The sequence below is a fragment of the Mastigoproctus giganteus genome, chromosome 13 (assembly GCF_048544385.1).
Source record: "Mastigoproctus giganteus isolate SK-2022 chromosome 13, ASM4854438v1, whole genome shotgun sequence".
Taxonomy (NCBI): Eukaryota; Metazoa; Arthropoda; class Arachnida; order Uropygi; family Thelyphonidae; genus Mastigoproctus; species Mastigoproctus giganteus.
In genome coordinates, this window is record NC_143587.1 from 35,512,283 (window position 1) to 35,537,843 (window position 25,561).

General features: G+C 38.6%; 1 protein-coding gene across 1 annotated transcript in view; it reads left to right on the plus strand.

The window, feature by feature from the left end:
• The window catches only part of LOC150075961 (uncharacterized), a 42,757-nt gene extending 25,070 nt beyond the window's left edge, over nt 1-17,687 (plus strand). The window contains exons 3-4 of the mRNA XM_090388026.1: nt 7,886-8,030; nt 16,169-17,687. Coding sequence (XP_090244152.1) covers nt 7,886-8,030; nt 16,169-16,971 — 948 coding nt within the window. The 3' untranslated portion in view covers nt 16,972-17,687. The remainder of the gene's footprint in view (nt 1-7,885; nt 8,031-16,168) is intronic.
• Nucleotides 17,688-25,561: the final 7,874 nt, after the last annotated feature.

Here is a 25,561-nt window from a genome sequence, read left to right on the forward strand (position 1 = left end):
TAATACAATGAATTCGAGATTATAAATATAATAGTAGATTATTTTATAAATTGCTGCTTAGGAAATACAAAATAGTGGGTGCTTTGAACAACGTTCTCGACTTCCTTTTTTTTCGGTAGTCTGTCTATTGTGCTTCAATCTGTTAGCCCACTGAAGTCGTTTCGCATCGTAGGTCGGGGACAGGTGTTTCTTAGTTTTTAACCGACACCTCTGGGGCAGGTGAAAGAGCAGGGGTGAGTTGGGGACGAGGGGTATGAAAAGAAGGTGGGGGGCGAATAGAAAGATTGAAAGCGGAGATCGGCATCTGCTCTTCATCGTCATTGCAGGCCGGTGCCATTTTATTCAACGATCCAGAACCAGGTGACTTCCTGTAACGAACTTTCTCATGACTGGACCCTCAGGTGTTTCTTCCTCCCCCATCCACAACGCCTTATAGACGCCAATATACTCTGCAGGATGGCCGGAAGAGGCCCGACACTTTAAGGTCTTAATAATGTCGTAAATCAGAAATGACTATGGAAATGGGTCACCTGTTTCTACTACATTTCAAGTTTATTTCAACTCCCCCTTTCTGTCTGTCTGTTCTTGTTCGTCCATATATTAATACAGATAAAAATATTCGCTTCTGTTCTTTCACGGTAAAAGAGGAATAAACCATAAATGTTTTTAAATGTCGCCTGGAAAAAAATTTTTCAGTTCCATCTAGTGAGAATATGACAAACTCCGATTGCTATTTATAGCTATTAATAATCAATACAATGCAGTTGATGCTATTTTAAATCTGGAATCCCGTACATCTGAAGTACTTACTGAGAGGAGAAAAGATCAATGAAGTTATCTTACACCATACTAATAATATATCTAAAAACTCCTCTCAAGGCTACCGGTTTCTTCATTATAGGGTAGGGGGATAGGTAAGTTCTACCCTGTCCTTCTTATACTTCCTTCTCGACCATACTCGATTCCGCTTTCTGTCCACACTTTTCCAGTTTCCACCTCTAATCTGATGATTCACGCCGACAGCTTAACCGTCTGCTTTGGACCCGATTTTTTTATTATTACGAGTATTACTCCCTATGACTTTATCTCTGTGGATTGCGAACCTGGAGGATAAGATGCTTCCGTGTAGGTTATTTCCCATTTTCCCTATTTCTACATTTCTCAATTCTCAACCACAGCAGTAGTAAACAAACGATGACAACTCATCTGATATATTTTCAAGTGATTTGTGTAATTCAATTCTTGGTTAAAACGTCTCTCCGATTCAGAGGAAGATACCATTTATTATTCTGAAAAGGAAAATCAAAAAGTGAGTTTATTGCCTGAAATCGAGGTTAGTTATTTTAGAAAAGAAGCGTATGAAATACAGTAGGTTGGACATTAGTTGTTGATATGAGATCTAAACATAAGGAAACACTCTCTAGACATTTATCCGACCTCATCTAACTGAATAAATGACATCTATTCGGGTCTCAAGATACCATTGCACGGTCCTGAATCTCTTCTACAGACCATCCAGTATCTCTAGCTTTGAAGCTAATTGTAATTTTAAAAACCACAGCGAGTTCATTTTTTTTGAAATGCTCTAATTGCTATAAAATTACTCTTCAATAACTCTATGAACGTTGTGTTAGTGTAATATCGTGGACTACAATTTAGTTAACTGCAAGGAACAAGTGGTTAAATGTTGTCACGTGTCTCTCTTGTGATAATATTGGTAATACTGTTTTCTTGTCCATTAACAAGGGTCAGATTTATTTGGAATTAAAGTTTATTTGGCTAGGAAAAGTAAGTGAACTTAACCGACCGCTCTTGTACTTGCTAGGTCAACGTATTCTTCCACCCTGTCATTCTGTTGAGAAGCAAACAAGAAGCGGGATTGTTAATGATTGGGGTCGAGAAGTTAACGTTGGATTAATCAGAAAAATGGATTGGAACACGTGGTATTGGCTTCCTGGTTGTGTCTGCGACTATAATTTGTAAATTGAAATGGGCTGTCTGTAATGGACGTCTGTTTAAGTATTCTTTTCACTACCCATCGGGTCATCTTCGGTGACATGCCCCCTTCAACTCACTTTGTATAACCAAGAAAAACACCGAGAAAGGGAAAAAACACGAGGAAAAGATGAGGAATATTTAAACACTGCTGCACCCATTAGGGGAGTACAAAGGATTTTGAGGAACTGTCGAAGGCAGCAGCGGAGGATTCAGGACAGCTTAGTAGACAGCATTTTTCACGAGTGCCCTCTCCTCTGATCTGAGGTCACTGCTCATAGTGCACGAGGTATAACCAACTTTTCTTTTCTCTACTTCTTCTTCTTCTTCTTCTCCCTCACTCTCAGAAGCTGCCCCACTTCTCCGGTTGCCGATGTCGGCTAACGATTTGGAACTTTGACCTAGCCCGCACCTCTTTTCGCTAACCTTAATGCATGCCTGGTCATACAGCCTCCGGCACCAACCTACAAAAGCTGTTTCCTTTCCATCGCTAACAAACGAATATAACGGCGCTGATACGAGCCATGAACTGCATTCTGTCTTGCAGCTTTCTATCCTCAACGGAAACGTTTCGCTTTTCTTATGCTTTTTTTTTTTTGTGTTTTGTTTTGCATCTGGCCGATTAAGTTAATTATCCGTTTCATTGTCGAAACCTGACGTTATGCTCCGTTAGCCAGATCTTCCCCCCACAATCGTTTCATTCCATCCCCCATTTGCGGCTCCCTCAGTAATTAAAATCACTGTCCTGACTTTTCTATTGCCTCAAGGTAGAAATCAAAGTGCCTGCTGTTACCCATCTTTAGCGCACTGCTCGAAGAGTTATTTAGCGCAATTACGTGATAGAAATAGTTATTATTTTGAGTTTTCATTTAGAGATAAGCAGAGATTTTCAAAAAGGAGAAATGGTGGGTGGAGATATGGAGAGTGATACTTCTGATATCAAAAGTATCAAAATGTTTATTACTATCATGTTCAAATTCGCACAAGACAAATTAAAGGTCCCTTGCATTACTTGTTGAGCGGTAAATAAGGCCAGGTGGCTCACCACACCGCATCTGTAAATTGCGAGGTTTCTATAAATCAGAATATAAATGTAAAATTCCTATTCCTTGACCATATGGTTCAATGTGAAAAAAAAGAATCCATGAAAGTTCCTTCGTTCCTTCCTTTCCAATAGGAAATATTTCCCATTAATTTTATACAAATTTACAAAAATTAATATGGCGTATTCCCTTTTGATTACAGTATACTGCCTATATCCAACAGCAGCTATTGCAAATTTGTGTGTGACATAACACTCCCAGAAAAGAGAATAATCATTTCTTTTCTCCAAAGTAAATACTGCATTTTTGCTCAGTCCCAAGATGGATTGGCGTTCCATCTAGGAAACAAAGAATCCCTCCGAGAAAGAAACTTATTCCATACTTTTTAATGTGGGAAAAAATTACATCTTCCACTGAAATTTTCCCATCATGAGTTTTCTTTTCTCTTTCCTCTCTCTTGAAATGAAAAACCCAGAAATGTCCAATCAAATACAATTCAACTGGATATGAGAAGATTGTCTAAATAGCCTCTACTTGTCTAACACGTATCTCTGGGCTGAACGGGGTCACTAGAAATCAAAGCATAAAACGCCCATTTTTAAGTAAAAGAATGAGATCACTCGGACCACCACAAATTTCAATGCTAACGGATAACCCAACATCGTTTTAGAAAAACACCGCCCCAACATTCTTCGAATAAATTTCCTTCATTGGTTAGGTCCACACCATGAAATGCCTAGTTAAGAAAACTCAAAAGGGGGCGTTACACATCTGTGGATTGCGTTGTCTACAGTATATTTCAAATGACCAAATTCCAAATTCCAAAATCTGTGAGTATAACGCATCAGGTAATATGCATAAATCTGTGATGAAGTACAGACTCGAACCCGCGATATATTTCGTAACTTATAAGTCCAATCTTCATGTAATACAGGGAAGACGCATTTAGAATGACAAAGTCTGGTCACTTAAGGTTAATTACATGAGTCTGTTTTAAACGGGATACGCCTTCCAGAAAGTGATGTGTAATCATAAGATTACAAGAATCCAATAACCAGCTCTCCTAACCACTCATTATTAAACCGTATCAGTGGCATAACTTATGCGAGTACCAGTGCGATCTTGTATAACGGAACCACTCCCCTTATTAATAACATGAACGCACTAGTAATTACTTGTACAGGGTGTTCAGAGTGAAAGATATTCACCTGCCATTTTCTAGTACCTCATAGTGATATAGAATATTCCAACGGTCTCTTATTATTTCCTATTTTAATAATTTCTTATTTTTTAACTAAATAGGGCGAGTTATATTGTGATAATTTCCCTATAATTTCTTACTTTAACGCTCTTCAAGAGGTATTGTGGCATGTAGGCGTACAATAACGTTGGAACTACTGTATGTAAAGATAATTGGTCACAAAACGCACGAGGTCAGCACGTGAATCAGGCGTCGTTTACTAGATGCAGACTTCTTCTTTATATGGCATAAGTTTCCTCTTAATGTCACTAAAAGGGGGTCGACTTTTGTATGAATAATAATAGCAGTAATTTGGCATAATGGATTCACTGGAAACAATAGATTTCATGGAGGACAATGTAGGGAGATAACAAAGTTGTCATCTCTAGTTTTCGCTTTCTCTCTCTCTGAAGAAAAGAATTGCCAATCGACACTGCATATAAATGAGATGGCAACAAGTGAAGAAGACGGATTTCTTTCTAGATTGGTTTCCTTTTCTATGCTGCATAAAGAAATTAAATTAAGAGTTTTAAATAGTGTGGTGATACATTTCTATCAAAGACACTACAGAGGAACGATAACATTCTTCCCCCTGCTTCAAAAGTTCCTATAAATCTTAGACACTAGAATTAATGTCATAAATGTCATATATCTGACCATATCGTAATCTCTAATATTGTTGTTGTTGTTGTAGGGTTTTAGGCGCATCAGAAACGTAGGCCATATTGCGCTGTATATATTATGTCTATAAATTGCGTGTGTTCTGTGGTCGATTTGCGTGTTTGCGAGACGAAAAACACCAGTTTCCTAGAGAAAAACCAGGCACCTCTCTCCTGAGACTGACTAACTCAACCACGTTGTGTAAAAAGCCAATAAAAATTCCTCGCGCCATTGAAGGGATTCGAATTCAGGTATTTTCCACCCAGTGTGGAGAGGACGATGATTATATGCACTGTTTTACCCGCGAGGACCATAAATACGATGATAAATCAAGAATTAAAGTCAATGTTATTAAAGAAGATTAGAAACAGAAATAGCGCTATTGATTCCTGTGGGACTCCACCTGTTTGTAAATACACTGTCCAGTCAAAACATTACGATTACTTACCTAATAGTGGGTATGTCCTCCTCCTGCCACTAGTACTTCTGTCACATGGCGAGGCATGAACTCTATAAAGCCCTTGAGCTTTGCAGGAGGTATGTTGTACCACCGTGCCAGGATTGTGTCCCATAGATCTGTGATAGTCCGTAGTGAAGTCCAAGCACTTTGAGCTACGAAAACAGGTTGTGAGAGGGTGTCCTCAAGGCTCCATCTTGGGACCCTTTATTTGGAACCTAGTCTTACAGAATTAGTTGGTTCGCACATTCCCTAATTGTAAGGTGCTGGCATTTGCAGATGATCTGACAATTATAATTGCAGGACGATCTCGCTCACTCTTAGAACAGAGAGCTAGTAGTGGGCTGACAGACAGACTTAAGTTCTTGGGCTCAAAGCTATAAGCTTGCTATTAGTCTTTACAAAACTAAAACGATGTTATTTAAAACAGCTTTAGATATAAATCGACCTCCTCAGATCAAGTTGAATGGTGTACAGTTACCTATGGTCCTCGATACCAAATACCTGGGAATTATTGTGGACAGTAAGTTATCATTTCACCAGCACTTATTATATTTAAGCAATAAAATCATGAAATTTTCTGGCGCTATCATTAGAATTTCAAAGTCTGACTGGGGCCTATCACATGAAACACTGTTTCTGTGTTACAAGGCAGTATTCCTTCCTATAACTACGTACGCTGCAGGAGCCTGGTTCCATAGAGTTAAAATAGCTACGTTTCGAGCTAAACTAAATTCTATACAGCGTATCATGCTTCTTGGTATTCTAAGAGTGTGCAGAACGGTGTCCACTGCCGCGCTGCAGGTGTTGGCCGAAGCGCTACCTTGGATCTACATTTGTGGTATCGTTTTTGGTACCGTATTAAGAGGGAAATTCCTACAGAACTTTTTGGTATAGAGATCAATATTCGCTCTGACTGTAGAGGCGAAAAGAAAAGATGTATGAATGAAATAATCAATTTATGGCAGAAAAGATGGGATACCATACCTACTGGAAGTGTGACCAACTTGTTTATCGCGAACGTGACTTTTCTGAATGATAAAAAAGTTCGCAATTGGTTTACACCTAGTTTACAGTCGTCATTTTTGTTAACAGGGCACGGGTCAATGAATGAGAAATTATATGCATTAGGACTAAGTAACACGGACCTTTGTTTTTGCGGGGCCAGGGAAGGCTGACGGCACATACTATATGATTGTCGAATATATGACAATGCCAGGACAGCGATACGTGAAATTCTTGAGAGTATAGCTCCAGGAGAAGAAGCTATATTTTTAAGAGACCGTAGTAAATTTTAGATACTCCAGGTATTTGCTAAAGAAGTGTTTGAACTAAGAAAAAGTATGATTCCAGTGATACGAGGTTGATCAAATCCATCTGGCTGGAGGCATCGAAGTGTTTTGATGCTGCCGTTCTTAATGGTTGCACAACTGGAAGATCTACTTTTCTTTTCTTTATCTCTCTCTCTCTCTCTCTTTATGTGTATATATACTAAAAACCAGTATATATGTATATACTAAGTATATATATATATTTTTTTTTTATTATTATTTTTATTCTTTTCTTTCTCTTCCTTTTGGGTTTTTTTTTTTTTTTCCCTCTGGAGTGGGCCCCAGAGAAGGAAATTCTTTTTTTTTTTTTTTTTTTTTTTGTTGTCTCATACTCTGAGACCATAGGTGTCCCATCTACTGGAACTGGCCCACGTGGTGTGGACGAGTACCCAGAATCATCTGTCCAGGTGACTGATGCTTCTTTGTAGTCAAGTGGCCAGAACATAATAACAGAACACACACACACAATACACACAAACCTCCGTCACACACATATCTGGCCCATTTGTAGTGAAACTCTTCTTCACAGAGATACGAGGCGGAGTTGAACTGACGTTCTAGGAGCCGCTTCTTACAAAAACACATGTCCACAGTCCGTAGTGGAGGATCTGTCGGTCCACATAATCAAAGAGATATTCTATTGGATTGATGTTCGGCGAATTTGGTGGCCAAAGCAGGATCTGGGAGTAACTTTCGTGTTGAGCGAACCACTTTGAACAATACCGGCAAAGTGGCAGGGCGCATTACCCTGCTGGAACAGATGTGTGCCATCCGGGAGGACATTCATCGTGAAGGGATGTACCCGATCAGCTTAAATGGATAGATAGTTTTTAGCATTCCGAATGTCCAGGAGTTTCACAGGAAAACATTCCTCATACGAAAACACTGCCAACATCTTCTTTTTCTGTTGGACCAGGACATCGGTGTGATTCATCTTCGCGGTTAAATTTGACTAGACAGTGCATTTACTACTGTATTTGAATGTGTACGTTCTATTTGTCATATTAAAGATGACAAATAGAACGGAATTGGATTTGATTGTGGAATTGGACTACTTAAGCGCTTATTTATTTAATTATATATTGACTTGCACGGATCCATGACCCGTGTAATGATTTCCAATTAGAACTTTTCATTTATCTCATTTATTTATTTTCAGTCTTTCTTCGGACGAACGTATAACAACATGTCAAACATTGGAGAGTGTAAGAACAGCGGGAAATGTGTGATCACGAAGAAAAACAGAACATCCTGCAAAAGCTGTCGCCTAAGAAAATGTCTTGCTGTAGGAATGTCCAAGAGTGGTAAGTCTGGCCTTTTTTAATGAAAACTTTCCTTCACTTTCGTTAATGATTCTGTTCAGAGTATGCACGTAGCAATTCAACTGGAAAACACACGATTGTATTGCAGCGTTGCTGTCAAATTTCTGTCCTCCAACAATTCTTTTAACAAGAGGTGTAAACTTGAAGGAGACAGGTCTAGTTATTAGGGAGGAGGGGTTTAAAAATGCTTTCCTCTTCCTTATGTGACGTACAAATCGTTCATAGAAGAGATAAAATGTGGCGACTGTAAAGAATAAGTCTTAACTTTGTTAATGTTATTGTTCGTGGGAATGCTGTTAGCAACTGTTCAGCATTGGACAGATTGCTCACTGTCTCACGGCTTGACCTCAGTACTCTACAATCCACTTATATACCTTTCTTTCCGACAGTGCACCATTTTTATAATAAAATAAAATAACGAAAAATAAATAATATTAATAATAAAATTAACAAGAGAAAAGAAAATAGACATGCGTTTCCCTCCTCCCGTAGGTAATTATCCAGCTGACCTTTGAATTTACTCCGACTGTCAGCCTCTACCACCCATGTAGGTAACTTATTTTAGTAATTTATAACTCGCTGGCTAAAATAAAACTTTCTGCAATCCAGTCTAAATATCTCCCTCCCCCATAACTTGAATTTATGGCTTCTAGTTCTAGAAATATTTATGAGCGTGAAAATTTCGCCCTCATTCAATTTGCATATGCTTCTCAAGGCCTTAAACACCTCAATCAAGCCTCCTCTAAGGTGCCTAGTTTCCAAGTTCTGCGACCCACATAAATCTTTCCTCATATGGACGCCTTTTTGCCTATCTCACCAGGCGAATTACCAGTCTTTGGACCCTTTCAAGAAGAACAATGTCTTTGTTTAGGTGCGATCTCCGTACTTGAACAGTATTTCGAGTGTGGTCTAACAATAGCTTTATATAATGGGATTATGAAGTCCTTATCTTATTTTGTCTTTGCTTGTGTTCTCTGGTCGATTTGTCTGTTTTCTGGACACAAAAAAACTGGTTTCTGGGGAAAAAACCTAGCTATCTGCGCTTCAGACCGACTAACTGAGCCACGAAGTGAAAAAAAAAAAGCAAACTAAAGTTCTTCGCCTCATCGAGGGGATTCGAACCCGGGCCTTTTCCACCCGGCGTGGGTGGAAAAGGCCCTGGTGATAGCAATGATAGCAATGTGGTACCGCGCAGACTACTTCCTTGCAACCAGTCTACAATGCTCGGAGAACTTCATGTCTGATCGTAGCCTAATAACCAAGTTACTCCTCCACTACCGGCTTTAGTTCAACTCTGTCAAGTGTATAAGTAATTTTAGGGTTACTGTTCCCCAGGCGCAATACCTTACACTTTACTGGATTAAACCATAGTTGCCATTTTTCTGACCATCCCTGAAGTCTATCTAGGTCACTCTGAAGAAGCTCTGCTTGGCGGTGATCATTAACTACTCTACCAATCTTTAAGTCATCGGCAAATTTAGATATCACGCCCTTCATCAATGTCATTTATGAAAATCAAAAACAACAGTGGTCCTAATACTGATCCTTCGGGAATCCCACTTCTTACATCAACCGAATCTGAGGAATAACCATTTATCGCAACCCTCTGCCTCCTTCCCTGAAACCTTCCAGGCTATCCATCTAAGAATTTTCTCTGTGATCTGTGATTCCAACCTGTTCCAGCTTATAAAGTAACCGCTCATGTGGGACTGCTTTGCTTAAATCCAAATAAACAATGTCGAAAGTTTTTTTTGGAGTAACGAAGGTAGATATTTTCTGTCCACTTTAGAGCGATTAGTTTCTGGGTATAAAGGAAAATGCAGCTTTCGAAGCAGTCAACCAAGGATTTAATGAAAACATTAGCTGCACTACTTGGATTATTAGACTCATTTGAAGGGTAATTCTGGGTAGATTTAGAGAGGCTGAGGTTACCAAAGTAATTGAGCTAATTATTTCTGATAAACTCTTTTCAGTCCCTATTACTGCTATGAAATTAGGACGATGGTTGAATATGGAAGTCTCTAGGATTATAGGCAGGATTCGCTCAGTCTTTTTGGGACGGAAGTATCTGTAATAAGTCTTCGTGGGCAGCACAGTTCGTATAATCACTGTCCTGCCCCCATACCTGGTAGAAACGACCTCATTTCGAATCTCGTCAATGGCGGAGAAATATTTATGGGATTTTTTCACAATCGGACAGAGTTAGTCTATCTCAGGTGAGGACAGCATGGTTTTCTCTCTCGGGAACTCGGGTTTTTCGTACAGCAAACGGAAATCGACCTCAGAACACAAGCAATTTACAGACATTAAACATGCAGCAATATGGCCTTAGTCGTTGATTCTCCTATAACCCTACTACAACAAAAACCAGTTCCCGTCCGAATTAAATCTGCACAAGTGAACGACAGTACATTACAGCCAAGTGGTCCCATGGTGTAATGGTTAGTACTCTGGACCTTGAATCCAGTAATCAGAGTTCAAATCTCGGTGGGTACCTTTTAAGTTTATTCCTTTCTGATTAAATTTAACGAAGATTTAGATATATTATTAGAGGGGATGAACAGTCCCCAGGACTTCAATTGGAACAATGAGGATTTTCTCACTGTTCCCACTAATCCTGTATAATCTTGCTTCTATGTATCAATTACTATTATTAATATTAGTACTAGTAATGGAGTTAGTGAACAAAAAAAAAAATCCAAAGTTCCTCGCGTCATTGACGAAATTTGATATTTGGAGAGGACGGATTGCTCTTCTTAATAAGGGAACAGCAAATGTAGAAAGAAATGTTAGATATGAAGGAAACGGAATGTACCATCTCTATCTTTGGTTGAGATATTTTTGATAGCGCGAAATCATCGTATCGGAGATTCTGAGAACTTTCGATGTTATTACATCAATATATTAATGGAGTGAACAATCTTACTTAAAATTTTGAGGTGATCGATGTGATGTTTGCCACTGTAGAGATTTTACAATCATCAGCAAACATCAAAACTTGTAAATGCATATCAGAAAGCAGAGATAATAGTTAATTAACATGTTGGATGAAGAATGAGGGCTTAAGAGGGAACACTTATGGAACACCAGAATCAGTCTATTGAATGGACCTCCCAGAATATGAAGAAACTCCATAACCATGTACATATTTTTGAAAAGATTCTTTATTTTAGGTTCTCTATTTTCCTTCGATCAGTCTACGTCTACTTTTCCCTTTATTCTTTTTTCTTTTTACATTTTAAATTCCTGTTTTAGGGCATAGCCAAGTGGTCATAAGCAAGAGTGCAGCAGCACATAACCTTCGAGTGGACCGAGGTTCAAATTCGCGTAACTGATAAATACGATAAACGATTGTATTCGTGATTTATTGTGAACTCTTCGGACCTAGTGGTCGTGCAGAGTATAAACAAGTACATTTTAGCGCACTATAGTGTTCTAACATACACTATATCGCCAAAAGTATCAGGACACCTCAATAGTATTTGTAAAAAAAATTATTAGGTTTCTTCACGCTAGAAGTAAGCAAAGCTACAAAATAGATCTTAACGTCCTTATCCTGTCGGATACTTCCCCACAATCGAAGCTTTTTGGGGGAGGAAGCCTTATTTTTTTGTAATTTCATTTGTAGTTCTTTACTGTGTTAATGTGTATCCAGTTTTTTTAAATTTTCCAATAAAATATTATTGTTATTTCTAGTAATAATTCTAATAACATACATGGTGTCCATAAAAGATTGGAACGATGAACTCATTCAGTGTCACACTCTGAGTGAGAGAAAGGCCAATGGATTCGAACAAACAACTATTTTCTGTAAATTGCATGTTTTCTGAGTTAGATTTCATGGATGAAAAACCAGAGTTTTCGGGGATTTCGTCCAGCAGAGGATTTTTTTTAAGGATTTCTTCCCCGAATCAATAAGATTCGGGAAAGAAATCCTTGCTATTCACTTCTGAGACCGACTAACTGAGTCACGATCGCTAGGTTTGAACAAGAGGAATAAGAAAATTTTATTGGTCTGCTTTGGGATGAAGATAGTGGTTTAGAATTGTGCCAGGGCAATACGCTCGCAATCAGTAGCTGAATTGACTGTTGTGTTGAAAGAGGAATGGACTGAAATACCACGTTCTGTTATTAATAATTAGTTCGGGGCCCAGACGAGGATACAGTGAGTAATAAAGACCAAAGGTGGGCGACACTATTAAAATTTTATATCAGTAAAGGATTCATTGAAACTTGCAGCTGTCTGGGTACTTTTGGCAGTATAGTGTACATGTATACTGTATGTAGAAAGTAACGCCCATTGATGGTTAGATTAGTATCTTTTGCGACCTTTTTTACCTTGAGAATCGAATAGCACGAAACGACGTAAAAATTATTGTAACTAATTCAGTTTTGTGTTGTAATAAATCGAAACAAATTTTGTTAATTAATGTTAATCTTATATTAAATGCGCATTTGCTGTTATTGCTTATGGCAAGCAGTCCACCCTGCTGTCCAACTCCATTAATATGTTAATTACAGCGACAGTCAGAGAGGATTTACTGCACCTAATCTTCGCACCATTCTCGATATTTTCACTTTCTAGAAATTTGTCGACCAACTGCAGCCTGGAACAGCGTCAGTTGGGCACCAAGATTTTATCTCTGCATTTCCAAGCAGTCAGGGTTCCACCCGCGATTATTTGGCGTTGTGTACGGAAGCGAATGTTGTTACGTGCGTGTCTTAAGGGCCATGGCAGCTAAGACCAAGAGGCGCCAGTATATTATGTCTGTAATTGTGTGTTTTTTTCAATTGGTTTAGTTTTTTGGTGACGAAAATGCGAATTTTTGGAAATTAGATCCACCCAACCATTAAGTGACCAATTAGCTCTGCCACTTTGTCAAAAGCCGATGTAAGTTCCTTCCAGTTGACATGGTTGAACCCAGTGTGAACCCCCAGGCTTGTTCCACACATGGTGTGGAATTACTGCGCTCGTAACTATTGCACTAGTCAAGAGGGACGCTATTAATGGTGATGACTCCCAACTACATTATTTTCCTATCATAAAACTTTTCTTTTTGCAACTCCAGATGTAACAGCTTCGATAACCGCTATTCATATCGAACCTTGATTCATCTGATAACAGAACTGGACTCCATCGTTAGTGTTTTAATTGCTCTCCTCTGTGCTACACGATTGATTCTCACGTGGAGTTGAGTTAGAGAGACACAAATCGAGGCTTCCTGGCTTAGAATCCCCATTGGTTAAGTCTACAAGACACTGCATGCTGTAATACAGTACAACCTGTGGTCGATGAGAAGTACAATAAAGTTGATATACAGAAATTTTTGGGTTTAATATGACTGTTAAGTCTGGATATTACTCGTCTTCTGTGCTCATGCAGAACCTTCATTTTTTCTACAGTTACGAGTTGTTATCTCCAGGAATTATTTCCATAGCTTTTATATGGCACACTCAGACATTGACTGCAACCTGCAAAAGCCATCTTCTTCCTTCCACCCCTGACAATCATCTAATCATATATTAGAAGCCTATTCTCCTTCTCCTTTTCTCCTATCTTTATCTCCATCCTTTTCTGTCGTTTTCTATTCTGTTCCTTCTCTCTCTTTCTCTATCCTGGTCTTTCCTTCTGTTGCTTTCTTTCTATCTTCTTCTCTCTCTCTCCCTCTCTCTGTATATTTTTTCTCTATCCTCCCCTACTAACACTTCGCAAAATGCACTGATTAAGAAATCGAATCGATCATTCAGTGAAATTTACCCACTAATGTAGATGCCCTTGGGGATAGTACAGTTAGTACAATCGCCATCCTCCTCACACTGGGTGGAAAACACCCGAGTTCGAGTCCTGTCAATGACGTGAGGAACTTTTATGGGGCCTTTTTCACAACGTGGCTCAGATAGTCCGTCTCAGGCGATGGTAGCGTGGTTTTTAATTCCAGCAGGAAGAAATCGAATCGCTTTTCTAGGCAAAAGTTAGGACAGTGGAGTTCGGACAATATAAGTCTCTGCCAAGATGGCCCTGAGGTGGTTTAAAGTTGATTAAGAAAAGTTGTTGCACAGTTGGTACAACAATGTTACGGATGTTATACGAACTACAACATATTCAGGCTATGAGTAAAAAAAATTACTAAGTTTATTGTTTGTCCGCAGGGTAGCACAGTGGTTATAACCACCATCCTACCTGCACCGGTGGAAAAGACCCGGGTTCGGATACCATCAATGATGCGCATTGCGTTTATGGGCTTTTTTCCCTCCGTGGCTGAGTTAGTCGGTCTCAGACGAGGACAGCAAGGGTCCCCTCTCATAGGAAATTCGGGTTTTTCTTCCAGAAAAATAGGCAAATCGACCAGAGAACACATGCAGTTTATGGACATATTACTGGCGTACAAAAAAACTGCACCACTTGTGAATTTTGCAAATATTGTGGGTTGCAGAAATGTTCAAAATGCATTTGTTAGATGGGATCTTTGTGAATGAAATCCAATAAAAAGAGCATAAAACATACCAATTTTGCTGTGTGACAAGGTGCTGTGTCCTGTTGAAAAATGCAGTTTTGGACGTCTGTGTGGTGATCTCTAATAACGAGTTTCAGGCACTCTTTCAGGATAGCAGTGTAGGTTTCTGCATTCACCATTCAGTTAATAAACTTAATTCGCCCCACCCCTTTGCTTGTTATACATTTCAGATCATCTGACTGGCGGGGAACTTTACAGTCGGTGTTATGCAGTCAGGATGGTATGCCTCCGCTCCGATTTTCGTCTTCTGACATATCGCTTCCCATTCGAGCCATGCAGTTGAATTTCAGAAAAGATGACAGTGTCCCATTGCTCTTTTGTCCATGAAACATGCGTTTTAGCCCAAGAAAATCGCTTCTTCCTCGTTTGTTGGTTCAACAAAGGCTTCTTCTTGGCCCGATAGGCATGCAGACCACATTCCGAAAGCCGTCTTTGGACAGTTCGTGCACTTGTTTCAACACCAGAGGCCATCTCAAGGTCCAGTTTTAGATCAGGAGCACTAGCATGGCGATTACGAAGGCATAGCCGTTTCAAATATATCTTGGGAAGGCGTAGTCACTTTCTTACGGCCTGATCGAGGTTTTCTCGCATCACCGGTTTCACGCTTTAATTTCAGCACCAGGGATACTGTTGGCAGCCTATTTTATCAGCGATAGCACGCGTAGAAAGCCCTTCCTGGGACAGAGCAATAGCTACACGTTTTTTTTTCTTGGTGTCAACTGAACATATGGAGCCATGCTTACACCTCTGCAAAACAGTGTTCTAATGAGTGTGTATACCCTTCCAACGCCGTATTATAGAAACGGCTGATGCAATACCTTGCAATTACTGTCTGATGCAATAGAAGCGTTATCTGACGCAATATATTTGCTTTGCGACAAACAAAATGGCTGTAATCAACAATATCTTATACGTTTCACTACAAATGTTACTTTTTGTAAGGTGATGCAGTTTTTTTGTCCGCCATTGTACACATGAGCAGATGCTTTAGATTTCGGGTGACTGTAATATGAGACTTCATATTATTATTTATTTTCGATGAAAGAGTTTTATTTTGTAAAGTTGTAAAATGATAACCTTGTTTTAATTTATATATAGCTTAAAGCTTTATTAATAAATGTGAGTTATGTACACTGAGTAGTTACTTTATTACGCACACATACCTTTTCATGAATATGAAACAATGAACCCAGCGTACTGTGGCGGCCAACAGTAGGCTGGGTTTAACAGTATGCAGACATCCAATTTGCAACAGTTGTGGAAAACATTTAGTCAACCTTAGCCAGTATCCCTGTGGCACGCTTTCGGTATCTCGTTGAGTCACTGCTATGATGAATTCAGATTATTTTGAGAGATAAAGAAGACCTACTCGCTATTAGGTAGGCGTACTTAATAAAGTGGCTACTAAGTATATTTATCTCTTACTCAACTTTAACTCAAACAAAATCATTAGTTTTACTCATGGGAAGTGGCACAAATTCATTTATCATTTTAAGGGATCACACTATCACAAAGTTTGAGAACCCATGCACTAATGAAATCGCAGTTTATGTTACTGAATCGATAACGATTCCTGATTAACTAATTACGTTTCGTTTCTTTCAGGGTCCCGCTATGGTCGAAGATCGAACTGGTTTAAAATTCATTGCCTAATTCAAGACCAGCAAAGCGACTTAGCAGCCCGCTTGGTAGACCACAGGTTGAGCAATAGTGGAATCATCAACAATCTTTTACACGACTATCGTGATGGTCATTCGTCTGTTAGTCCACTGCGAAGCAGCAGCAGCAGTAGTAGCCCAGGTACAGATTCGGCTCCACTTACCACAATCCTGCCATTTGATCCTTGTGCCCACAGTCCTCTGATGAGCGAGTTATCTCGGTTCGAAACTGGTAGTCCACCTACGGAAAGAAAAGAAAATCTCAGGACTCCATATCCATTGCCGATTTCTCCAGTGTCTCCAGTGAATTCGTTATTACCATCACACAGGTCCTATTTGACTTATGGAAGTGCTAGGTATCCAAATGGATCCACAGAGGGCTCCGAGAGACCTTTGGTATACGACACCAGACATCCATTTTACCACTCCTATCTTCACAATAACAGTTCCAATGTTTTCTTCAGGAAGTTGTCCACAAATGACACCGAAGAAGAAGAAGATGCACCTCAAGAACTGGGAGAACAACAACAACCCATGGATTTATCAGTGAAATCATGTACAGCAAGGAACTGTGTGACGGTCGAGAGCGACTTATCTAAAAATCCTGAGGACGATATAATCATTGCTGATGATGCCGAGGAAAAAGAGAGTCCCTTGGACTTGACCACAAAAATTTCAAAATTCTTCTTTGGGTCTCCGGAAAATTCAGCTGCCAAGTCTACAGAGAGATTAGTAGAAGTTGTGAAATAGTTGTGATTGATATATTCAGCAGAAAGATAAGATACAGATATTTTGAGTTCCTTAAAGATTCATCCATGACACAGAGCGTGACCTTATCCGCGAATAAAAAAGAAATCAGTGAGACTAATCTGAAATTAGAACGGGCTATACAAGGGATGCGGTTCTAAAATATTGGCACCATTTTGGTTGTGAAAATTTTCTTTGAAAGTTTATAGAATAGCGAGATTCAGATCAAGCAACAAAATGGATCAGATCAATAGAAAATGAAAGGCATTTATATAAACTATGGAAGATGATCCTTCAAGGAACTCAGTTCATCTTTCAATATAGCTTTTATTTAATGAATACGCTATTCGTGTTTCATTATTATTTTCTGTATTTTCTTAGTCTTCCAACAAGTCAACAGCAAATTATTTGGATACAAGGAAGATCGAAAGTAGTAACGCAGTTATTATCAAAAATAGCTCATGTTTTGCAGAGCTAATATGGTGCTCGATAATTCCATATTGCCCAAGACTTGGTGAGCATGACTTTCCACCATAAGGCTTGCTCCTGTAATGCGCACACAGCATAAATCTGTTGTTACTTATTTACTCAGTTTTTTTCCCCTGCTAGAGTTAAGGCCAGTTATTTTCATTTTTTTTAATCGTTAAATGTAACATTGTGAATATTTTAGATATTTTTGTGATTTTCAAATTGAAATTCCGAAATAGTCAAGTTTTCGAGGGGGCGCTGTGGTAGCGATGAAATGTTTTTCATATACGCATAAAAATGTTAATATGGAAGTTATTTTCGTCTCATTTTGTTAATATTTCTGGTAAGGTTTACTGTTTTATTTTATAACATAAATCAATAATACTCTAAAATTGAATAATCTTTTTAAAATTTCCGAGATTAGAATTTATTATTTCGGTTGTAAATTGTCAAGAAGAAAGAAAAGTAATATTAATTTTGATTTTTTTGTCATTCTCTTCGTTATCTGTGTTTATCTGTGTTATTGCTACCAAATGAATTATTTTTTAAGACTACTCAGTCAAACTACAGATATATTTTCTGCCTGTAGTAACTGATATTCGTATTTATTCTAGGGACGTGATAGGCCAGTAAGCTTAATATTCCTGTTTACCGTCCAAGCCACATAACAGGACAAACTTAGTTCATTAGATGCACTTATATTTTTTAATAAAGGTTGATTTATTTTTATACCTGTTTATAGACGTTGGCGATTCCCTTTTTTAAAGGTCCTGTACAGAAATGACCTTTGATATATGAGAAATTAAACTTTCTCCCTCTTCGTGAATTTAACTAACATTTAAATACGATCCTAATTATATAAACATAACTTTTATCACTAGTCTTGAAGACTTTTTTTTGTGATAAGGAGGAATGATCTGCCAGTATGACAAATGTTGATGATACAAGAGATGGTATATTTTCATTTCACATTCTTTAGCCATTTTAGATGATACATTTTCTGGTATTTTTGTAATTTAATAATAAGGGGATGTGGCACAGGCCAGTATTGATACAAGGCGTTATTTATTTTTCTCCAGGCGGTCATATTTGTATTTTATTAAACTGGGCAAAGATGGCTCTCCTTTGCATTAACATCCATACTATATTGCCAAAAGTAACCGGACACCAGCATGTTTCAAAGAATCTTTTATTTATAAAATATTTAATAAGGTGTCAGCTACGTTGAGTCGCCTTAATTACATACTACATTCTCATCGCTAAACTCTGAACCAATTTTTGATAACAAGAAGACTGTATTTTGGTTCATTCCTCCTTCAACACAGCGGTCAGTTCAGCTACAGTTTGCGTCAGCCACCGTTGTTCCAGTTGCAGTTTTACTGCAGTGGTGTGAACAGATGGATTGCTGAGATGACATCCTATGATACTCCATGTTGGAAGTCTCTAAGTCGACTCATCTCTGTACGTCGTTGACCTGCGTATTAATGCGTAGTTATTTTATATCTATTCCTGATATGTGGATGGTGGGTATAGTTCTTTTCCTCCCATACCCGGATACTTTTGGGAATATAGTGTAATATGTAAACCATCGATCTTGGACTTAACGCAGATCTTTCAAACGCTAGTCAAACTGCTACCGTTCATAACTATGCTTTAGGAGATAGCCGTTATGAAATAAAAAAAAAAAACTTATTAGAATCAAATACTAATGAAAATATACCTTCTTGTAGTCCACAATCTACTACATTTATAGTGAATTAACATCCAGTCATTCTTTTACATGTGCCTTGAGGAAACAGTTGATGCCTTTTGTAGTTTAAATATATCGCCAATTCTTCATCTTCTGTGACATCAATGTTTCTGATAGAAGAACAAATTTTTCTACGATTTTAATTGTGTATATGTCTATTTATGCTGGAACACCTAATGTCTGTATGTTTCCTGACTGAATTATTTTGTATGTATTGTATATTTTCGAGGTACTGGGATTTTAATAAAGTATTTTTGATTATAATTTTCAGTGTATTGGTGTCGTTAATAAAAGCTTTCTTGCAAGCTACCGAAGCTGATAAGAAAAATGAAATTTATAGCAGATGTTGGCCAAAATATAGATACCCTACTTCAATATGAAATCATCACAGACTTCGAACCATAAAGGACATTGATAGTGGGATAAGATAGTATGAAAATTATTAAATTTATTTAAAAGTACTTTGCAAAAGCCATAATAAATTATACATAAACGTCACACCTACAGAGATTAAGATTTTAGATTTATTTCGCAGAAAAGATTTTGTGAATTATCAGTAATTAACGACTACGATATAGGAAATTGCAATCTGAACAAATGCTGAATCTGGCACTACAAATAAATAAGATAAATGTCAATAAAATATGGTTCAATGCCAATGAGGGATAATTAAGAACGGATAATTCCATATTTGTTAAACACCATATGAATGAGAGTCATGTTTTTGGGGGTCAATGTACTTACCGACTCACAAATAGACTTCTCTCGTAGTTAATGTGGCATATTTGTAAAATGAGTGTATTTTATGTCAGTTTGCCCGTTTTGCTGGATGAAAAAGCTAAATTTCTGAGAGGGATTCTTTGTAACCTTTTAAGACTGACTGACTCGGCCACCTTGTAAGAAAAACTTAAAAATTTCATTCCTTTCGACAAAACTCGAACTCAGGCCTTTCCCACTGCACTACCGCGAGGACACTATCTGGTCGACCTTCGGCTACCTATTTGGAAGACCGGCTGTAATTCGAGACATTCCGTCTTAATAAATCTAATTAGAGGGCGGCCCGTTTCCTACTTGGCCGGAAATGAATCTAGTAATCCAGGGGGTAAAACTTTAAAGAGTTTAGTTTAGAGTAAGTTCAACTGCGTCATGCCACAATAAGAGATTTGAGTTTATCGAGGGGATTTGAAATTGCCAGAAAACCATAAAACAACTGAAGAAGTTACAGATGATGTGCAGCGTCCCTTTACAGTTTTTACAAACTGTGAAATTGGTATCAAAATTCGGTAATCGCGATGTATTTAAAACGTTGAAATTATAAACCGCAATTTATGCTTTGCACAACTTTATCTAATGTGTCCTGAGACTGCTGGAGATATTTTTCGCCCATTTCTCAACACTTTTAATACTTTAAACTAAAAATGAAGGCTTTACAAATGCAGAAAGCAACCAGAAGCATATTATGGAAAATGGTAACACCATTAAAAAAAAAAAATCCATTGGTGAACGAAACCAATTTATTCATTGATGAACACCCCTTTACAGCTAGGATGACGACAGTTACATTCTGTGTTCAAAAACAATTTTTGTAAGAACTATAAAACACTATATTCCAATTACAGCCTTTCAATTTGTTTGTTGCTTGTAAATGCATCTATTTTAAAATAGTATACAGGCTACACATAACATCTAAATATCTACAAAATAATTTTCAATCTTAAATATGGTCGGAAAATTTGCTATCTGTTAAAAACATCAACTTTAAAATATTACTATATAGACTTTAACAATTGTTTTCATTCCTAAATGGATGACACTTTATGTAGTTTATAGTGACAGTAAAAAGTTACTCGAATTTTCAGTCTCTTCATTCACCAATGCTATCTGCCGTCAAAAAAGTGCATTCAGCCCAAACTCTTAACAGTTCATTATAGTTGGACCAACCAGGATCTGCCTCCTGTAGCTGGTATTTTCATTAAATTTATTGCCTAAAGTTCCATTCTGTTTTACAAGGTGCTCTTTTAAATCTTAGAGTATTGGCCGAGAAGAATCTTTTTAATCCATCAATGTCTTTGATTCAGCATACCATGAAGAAGTAGGTGCACTTTCTGCCACTTCAACGTCCTCAAACAATCCTCCTTATGTCAATATCGTCAAAAGATCCGGAAATGAGTACCGGTTGATTAATAGAATGGGTTGTGATATGGTAAACGGCATTGTAAAATCCTGTTTTACTAGCTCAATGAGTAGTATTTGAAAACAAGATGTGTGTCGCTGAAATCCATAACTTTGAGGAATACATTGGTATTTGGAGAAGGCACAGTGCTGATTGGAGTATTTCTGATCCCTACAAGCTCCTGTCTAATCCCCTATATGGCCGAGTAGGTGTTGACCTCTGCCTTTGAGAAATGAGGGAAGAAAGATTGTCATGCTGTGCTCTTTAACAGAGTACATTTGTAAAATGTTTTTATAGTAGATCAACATTGGCGATGGTAAAATGTTTTTATAGTAGATCAACATAAGCACTGTGTTATCCAAGACTTCTTGGATAACACAGTGCTTATAATCACCACCCTCTCACAGAACTGGGAATTGACTGGATTTGTACTGGGAAAAGGTCCCAGTTCAAATCCAGTCAATTAAACTAGGAATTTTTGTGGGCAATCGAAAACGTGGCTAATTAGCAGTCAAAGGTGAGGTTCATGGTCTTTTTCTCCTGGAAACTCGGATTTTCGCTCATAAAGCTGTCGAAGAATACACGCAATTACAGACAATATACTGACATCTCATAGGGTTAGCTGCTTTTGTGTTTAGCACACATCTAACACAACATAACCCTGTTGAAATGAATCGAAAGTCAATCAGAGCTTTTATTTGTCTAACTTTAGAGACCGATGTCACAAATACCAACTCCAAATGTCTGGATTGTTTCCGTCTTGCGGGATCTCCTGGTATTAGTCACTGTATTTGGAATAATTCTTGCGGACTTCGTTATTCTTGTGAATAGCAATCATGGGCGCAAATCTTTCCAAGGTAATCTGCGGTTTGATAAATCTGGAGAAAATATTTTCCTTATTTCAGGTGCACCTGTCATCTCCTTATTGGACGATGTAGTGTGCTGACAGATAGCGATTTTGGAGCCAATGGGATGGTTGGAGGAATTAAATGTTGAACGATTAGAAGAAAGTTGTACGTCTTTGATACTGAGATATAACAAGTCTAAATGTTGGTTTCTTCAAGTTGGTGGTTGTATAACTCTATTAGTCCTCAGGCACCACCGTGTCTTAGGATTAATAAAGTTAGTCCTAATGACCTCAGGCCTTTGTTCACCACGAGGTCATTTTTTTACTTTAAAACCTGGCTGCGGCAAGTTGAAATCTTCTGTAGGAACATCAGAATTTAAGGTTGACATTAGCATTAGCATTAGCATTAGTAGAGGCATTTGATGCAAGAAAGCAAGCTTATGCAGCATCAGCCAAAAAAAAAAAAAAAAAAAACCCACTTCCACTTCACCCCTCTGTTCGTTCAAAATACCTGTCCAGCTGAGCCTTAAACTTATTTAGGCTATCAACTTCCACGACAAGGGATGGAAGTCTGTTCCACCCACCAACCACCCGCTGGCTAAAGGCAAATTTCCGCACATCTATCCTACATCTGTCTTTCCTCAATTTGAATTTATGCCCTCTCAGGTGATTTTTCTGAGCTAGAGGAAGAATCCCATCAGCATTGAGCATGCTCAAACCATTCAAGGCTTTGTACACCTCTATCAGATCACCTCGCTGGTGCCTAGTTTCCAGACACTGTAATTTGCAAAACTTAAGCCTTTCTTCGTAAGAGAACCCCTTTGTCCCATTCACCAATCTAGTTGCCCTTCTCTGTACTCGTTCCAGCAGCTCTACATCCTTCCTGAAATGAGGCCTCCAGGCCTGTATACAGTACTCTAGGTGTGGCCTGACCATTGCCTTATACAAGGGAATAATCACCTCCTTATCCCTGCTAGAAAAATTCCTATATATCATTGACAATACACCATGAGCTACTCTTGCAGCTCGTCTGCACTGCTCAGAGAACTTCATATCTGCCTGCACCACCACCCCCAGGTCCCTTTCATTCTCTACCACTGTCAGTGTAGTACCACAGAGTTGATACGTTGCTCTGGGGTTGCTGTTTCCCATATGTAGTACTTTACATTTGTCAATGTTAAACTTCATTTGCCACCTCGAAGCCCATCTGCTCAACCTTTCCAAATCCTGTTGCAGCAGCATAGTGTCAGTAGTGTCCTTGACAACCCTGCCAACCTTCGTATCGTCTGCAAACTTGGACATTAAGCCTGATATACCATCATCAATATCATTTATAAATACAGAAAACAATAAAGGCCCCAATACTGAACCCTGAGGGACTCCACTAATAACATTAGTCCACGATGAGCAGTGTCCATTGATTACCACTCTCTGTCTTCTCCCCCTCAACCACCCCTTTATCCATAGCAGCAACTTGCCTCCAATGCCACACTGCTCCAATTTGTGCAGCAGTCTTCCATGTGCAACAGTATCAAAAGCCTTTCTAAGATCCAAGTATATAATATCAAAGTTATTCCCTGCATCCAGTTCTTTTGTGACTGCATCATAGTATCCAATCAAATTGGTCAGGCAAGACTTCCCCTTAACAAAACCATGCTGTGTCCTAGCTATAACTGAAGTCTTGTCTAGATGATCCTGCAGTGCTTCTTTCACCAGTGCCTCCATTAATTTTCCGGGAACAGAAGTTAAACTCACAGGTCTATAATTACTTGTGTCAGCCTTTGATCCCCCTTTGTGAATTGGGGTCACATTTGCACATCTCCAGTCAATGGGTACCTCCCCTGAGTCCAAGGAAGCTCTCATAATTATGGCTAAGGGTTTGCTTACCTCCTTTGCTGCCTCCTTTAATATAACTGGATAGATCCCATCCACCCCAGGTGCCTTTCTTGTGTTTATCTTCAACATTTTCTCCTCCACTTTGCTCTCAGTTATTACAAGATTCTCTAGCTTACTGCTAGAGTTGAATACACCTCTGGCATTCCCCTCGCTGAATAACTCCTCATGTGTGAATGTCGATGCAAAATATTCATTTAGTTTGTTAGCTACCCGAGCAGGGTCATCAACAGTTGACCCATCGATCTCAAGTGGACCAATCTGATTCATCCCCTTCCTTCTAGAGTTTACATAAGTAAAGAACTCTTTGCTGTTTTTCTTCGCATCCCTTGCCAAGGATCTCTCGTAATCTGCCTTCGCCTGCCTAACCTCCTTTGTAACTTGGTTACAGATCAACTTGTATCTATCATAGGCTTCCATGTCACCCATTAATTTATATGTATCCCATGCATTTTTCTTCTCTGCCACATGTCTCATTAGTTCATCTGACAACCATTTAGGCCTAAACCTTGAACAATATTTCTTAGTTGGTATGTAAAGCCTAGTAGCTTCCACAATAAGTTCTTTGAATGCTTCCCATTTTGAATTTGCTGTTGGCAATATCATCAGTTGATCCCACTGTATAGAATTTAAATACTGTCTCAGTCCATTGTAGTCGCCTTTACGAAAGCAATACCCCTTCCCTTTACCCCTAATGGTAGTTACCTCTTTGAGTAACTCCCACTTCAGCACACTGTGATCACTGCCACCAAGTGGTTCATTTATCTGCAGATTCTTAATGCATGAAGAATCACTACTGATAATCAAATCAAGAGTATTACTCCCTCTAGTTGCCTCCCGAACATGCTGATGTAGAAAACAATCATCCAATAAATCCACAAAAGCCTTGCTACTGTGTGAGTGACCAGCCCCCAAATTCCAGTCAATATCTGGGAAATTAAAATCCCCCATTATAAGACTCTCTGATTTACTGGCCCACTCTATTTCTCCGAACAGTTTCTTATTATACTCATCAGAGTCATTAGGCCTATAGCACACTCCTACTCTCAATTTTGATCTCCCAATGCTTATGTCACACCAAACTGACTCGACACTGCACTGTCCAGCGATGTCGACTGGCTTCACTTCCTTGGATTTTATGTGTTTTTTAACTAATAGCATAACCCCTCCTCCCTTCCTATCCTGTCTATCCTTTCTGTAGACATTGTACTCCCCAAATTCCAGTTCTGCATTTCTTATATCTGTGTGACACCACGTCTCTGAAATCCCCACAATATCTGCCTTTGATGTTTTGAGCAATACCTCCATGTAAATTACATTGTCCATGTAAAGCTCTGTTATTGTCCCATTTGTGTAATCAGGAGGTCAGTAGATTAGATTTGAATTCTGTTGTTTTTTTTACGACTGCAACATCAACATATGGATCGATACAGCTTGTCTCATTCTGAGATTTTTTTTGTAC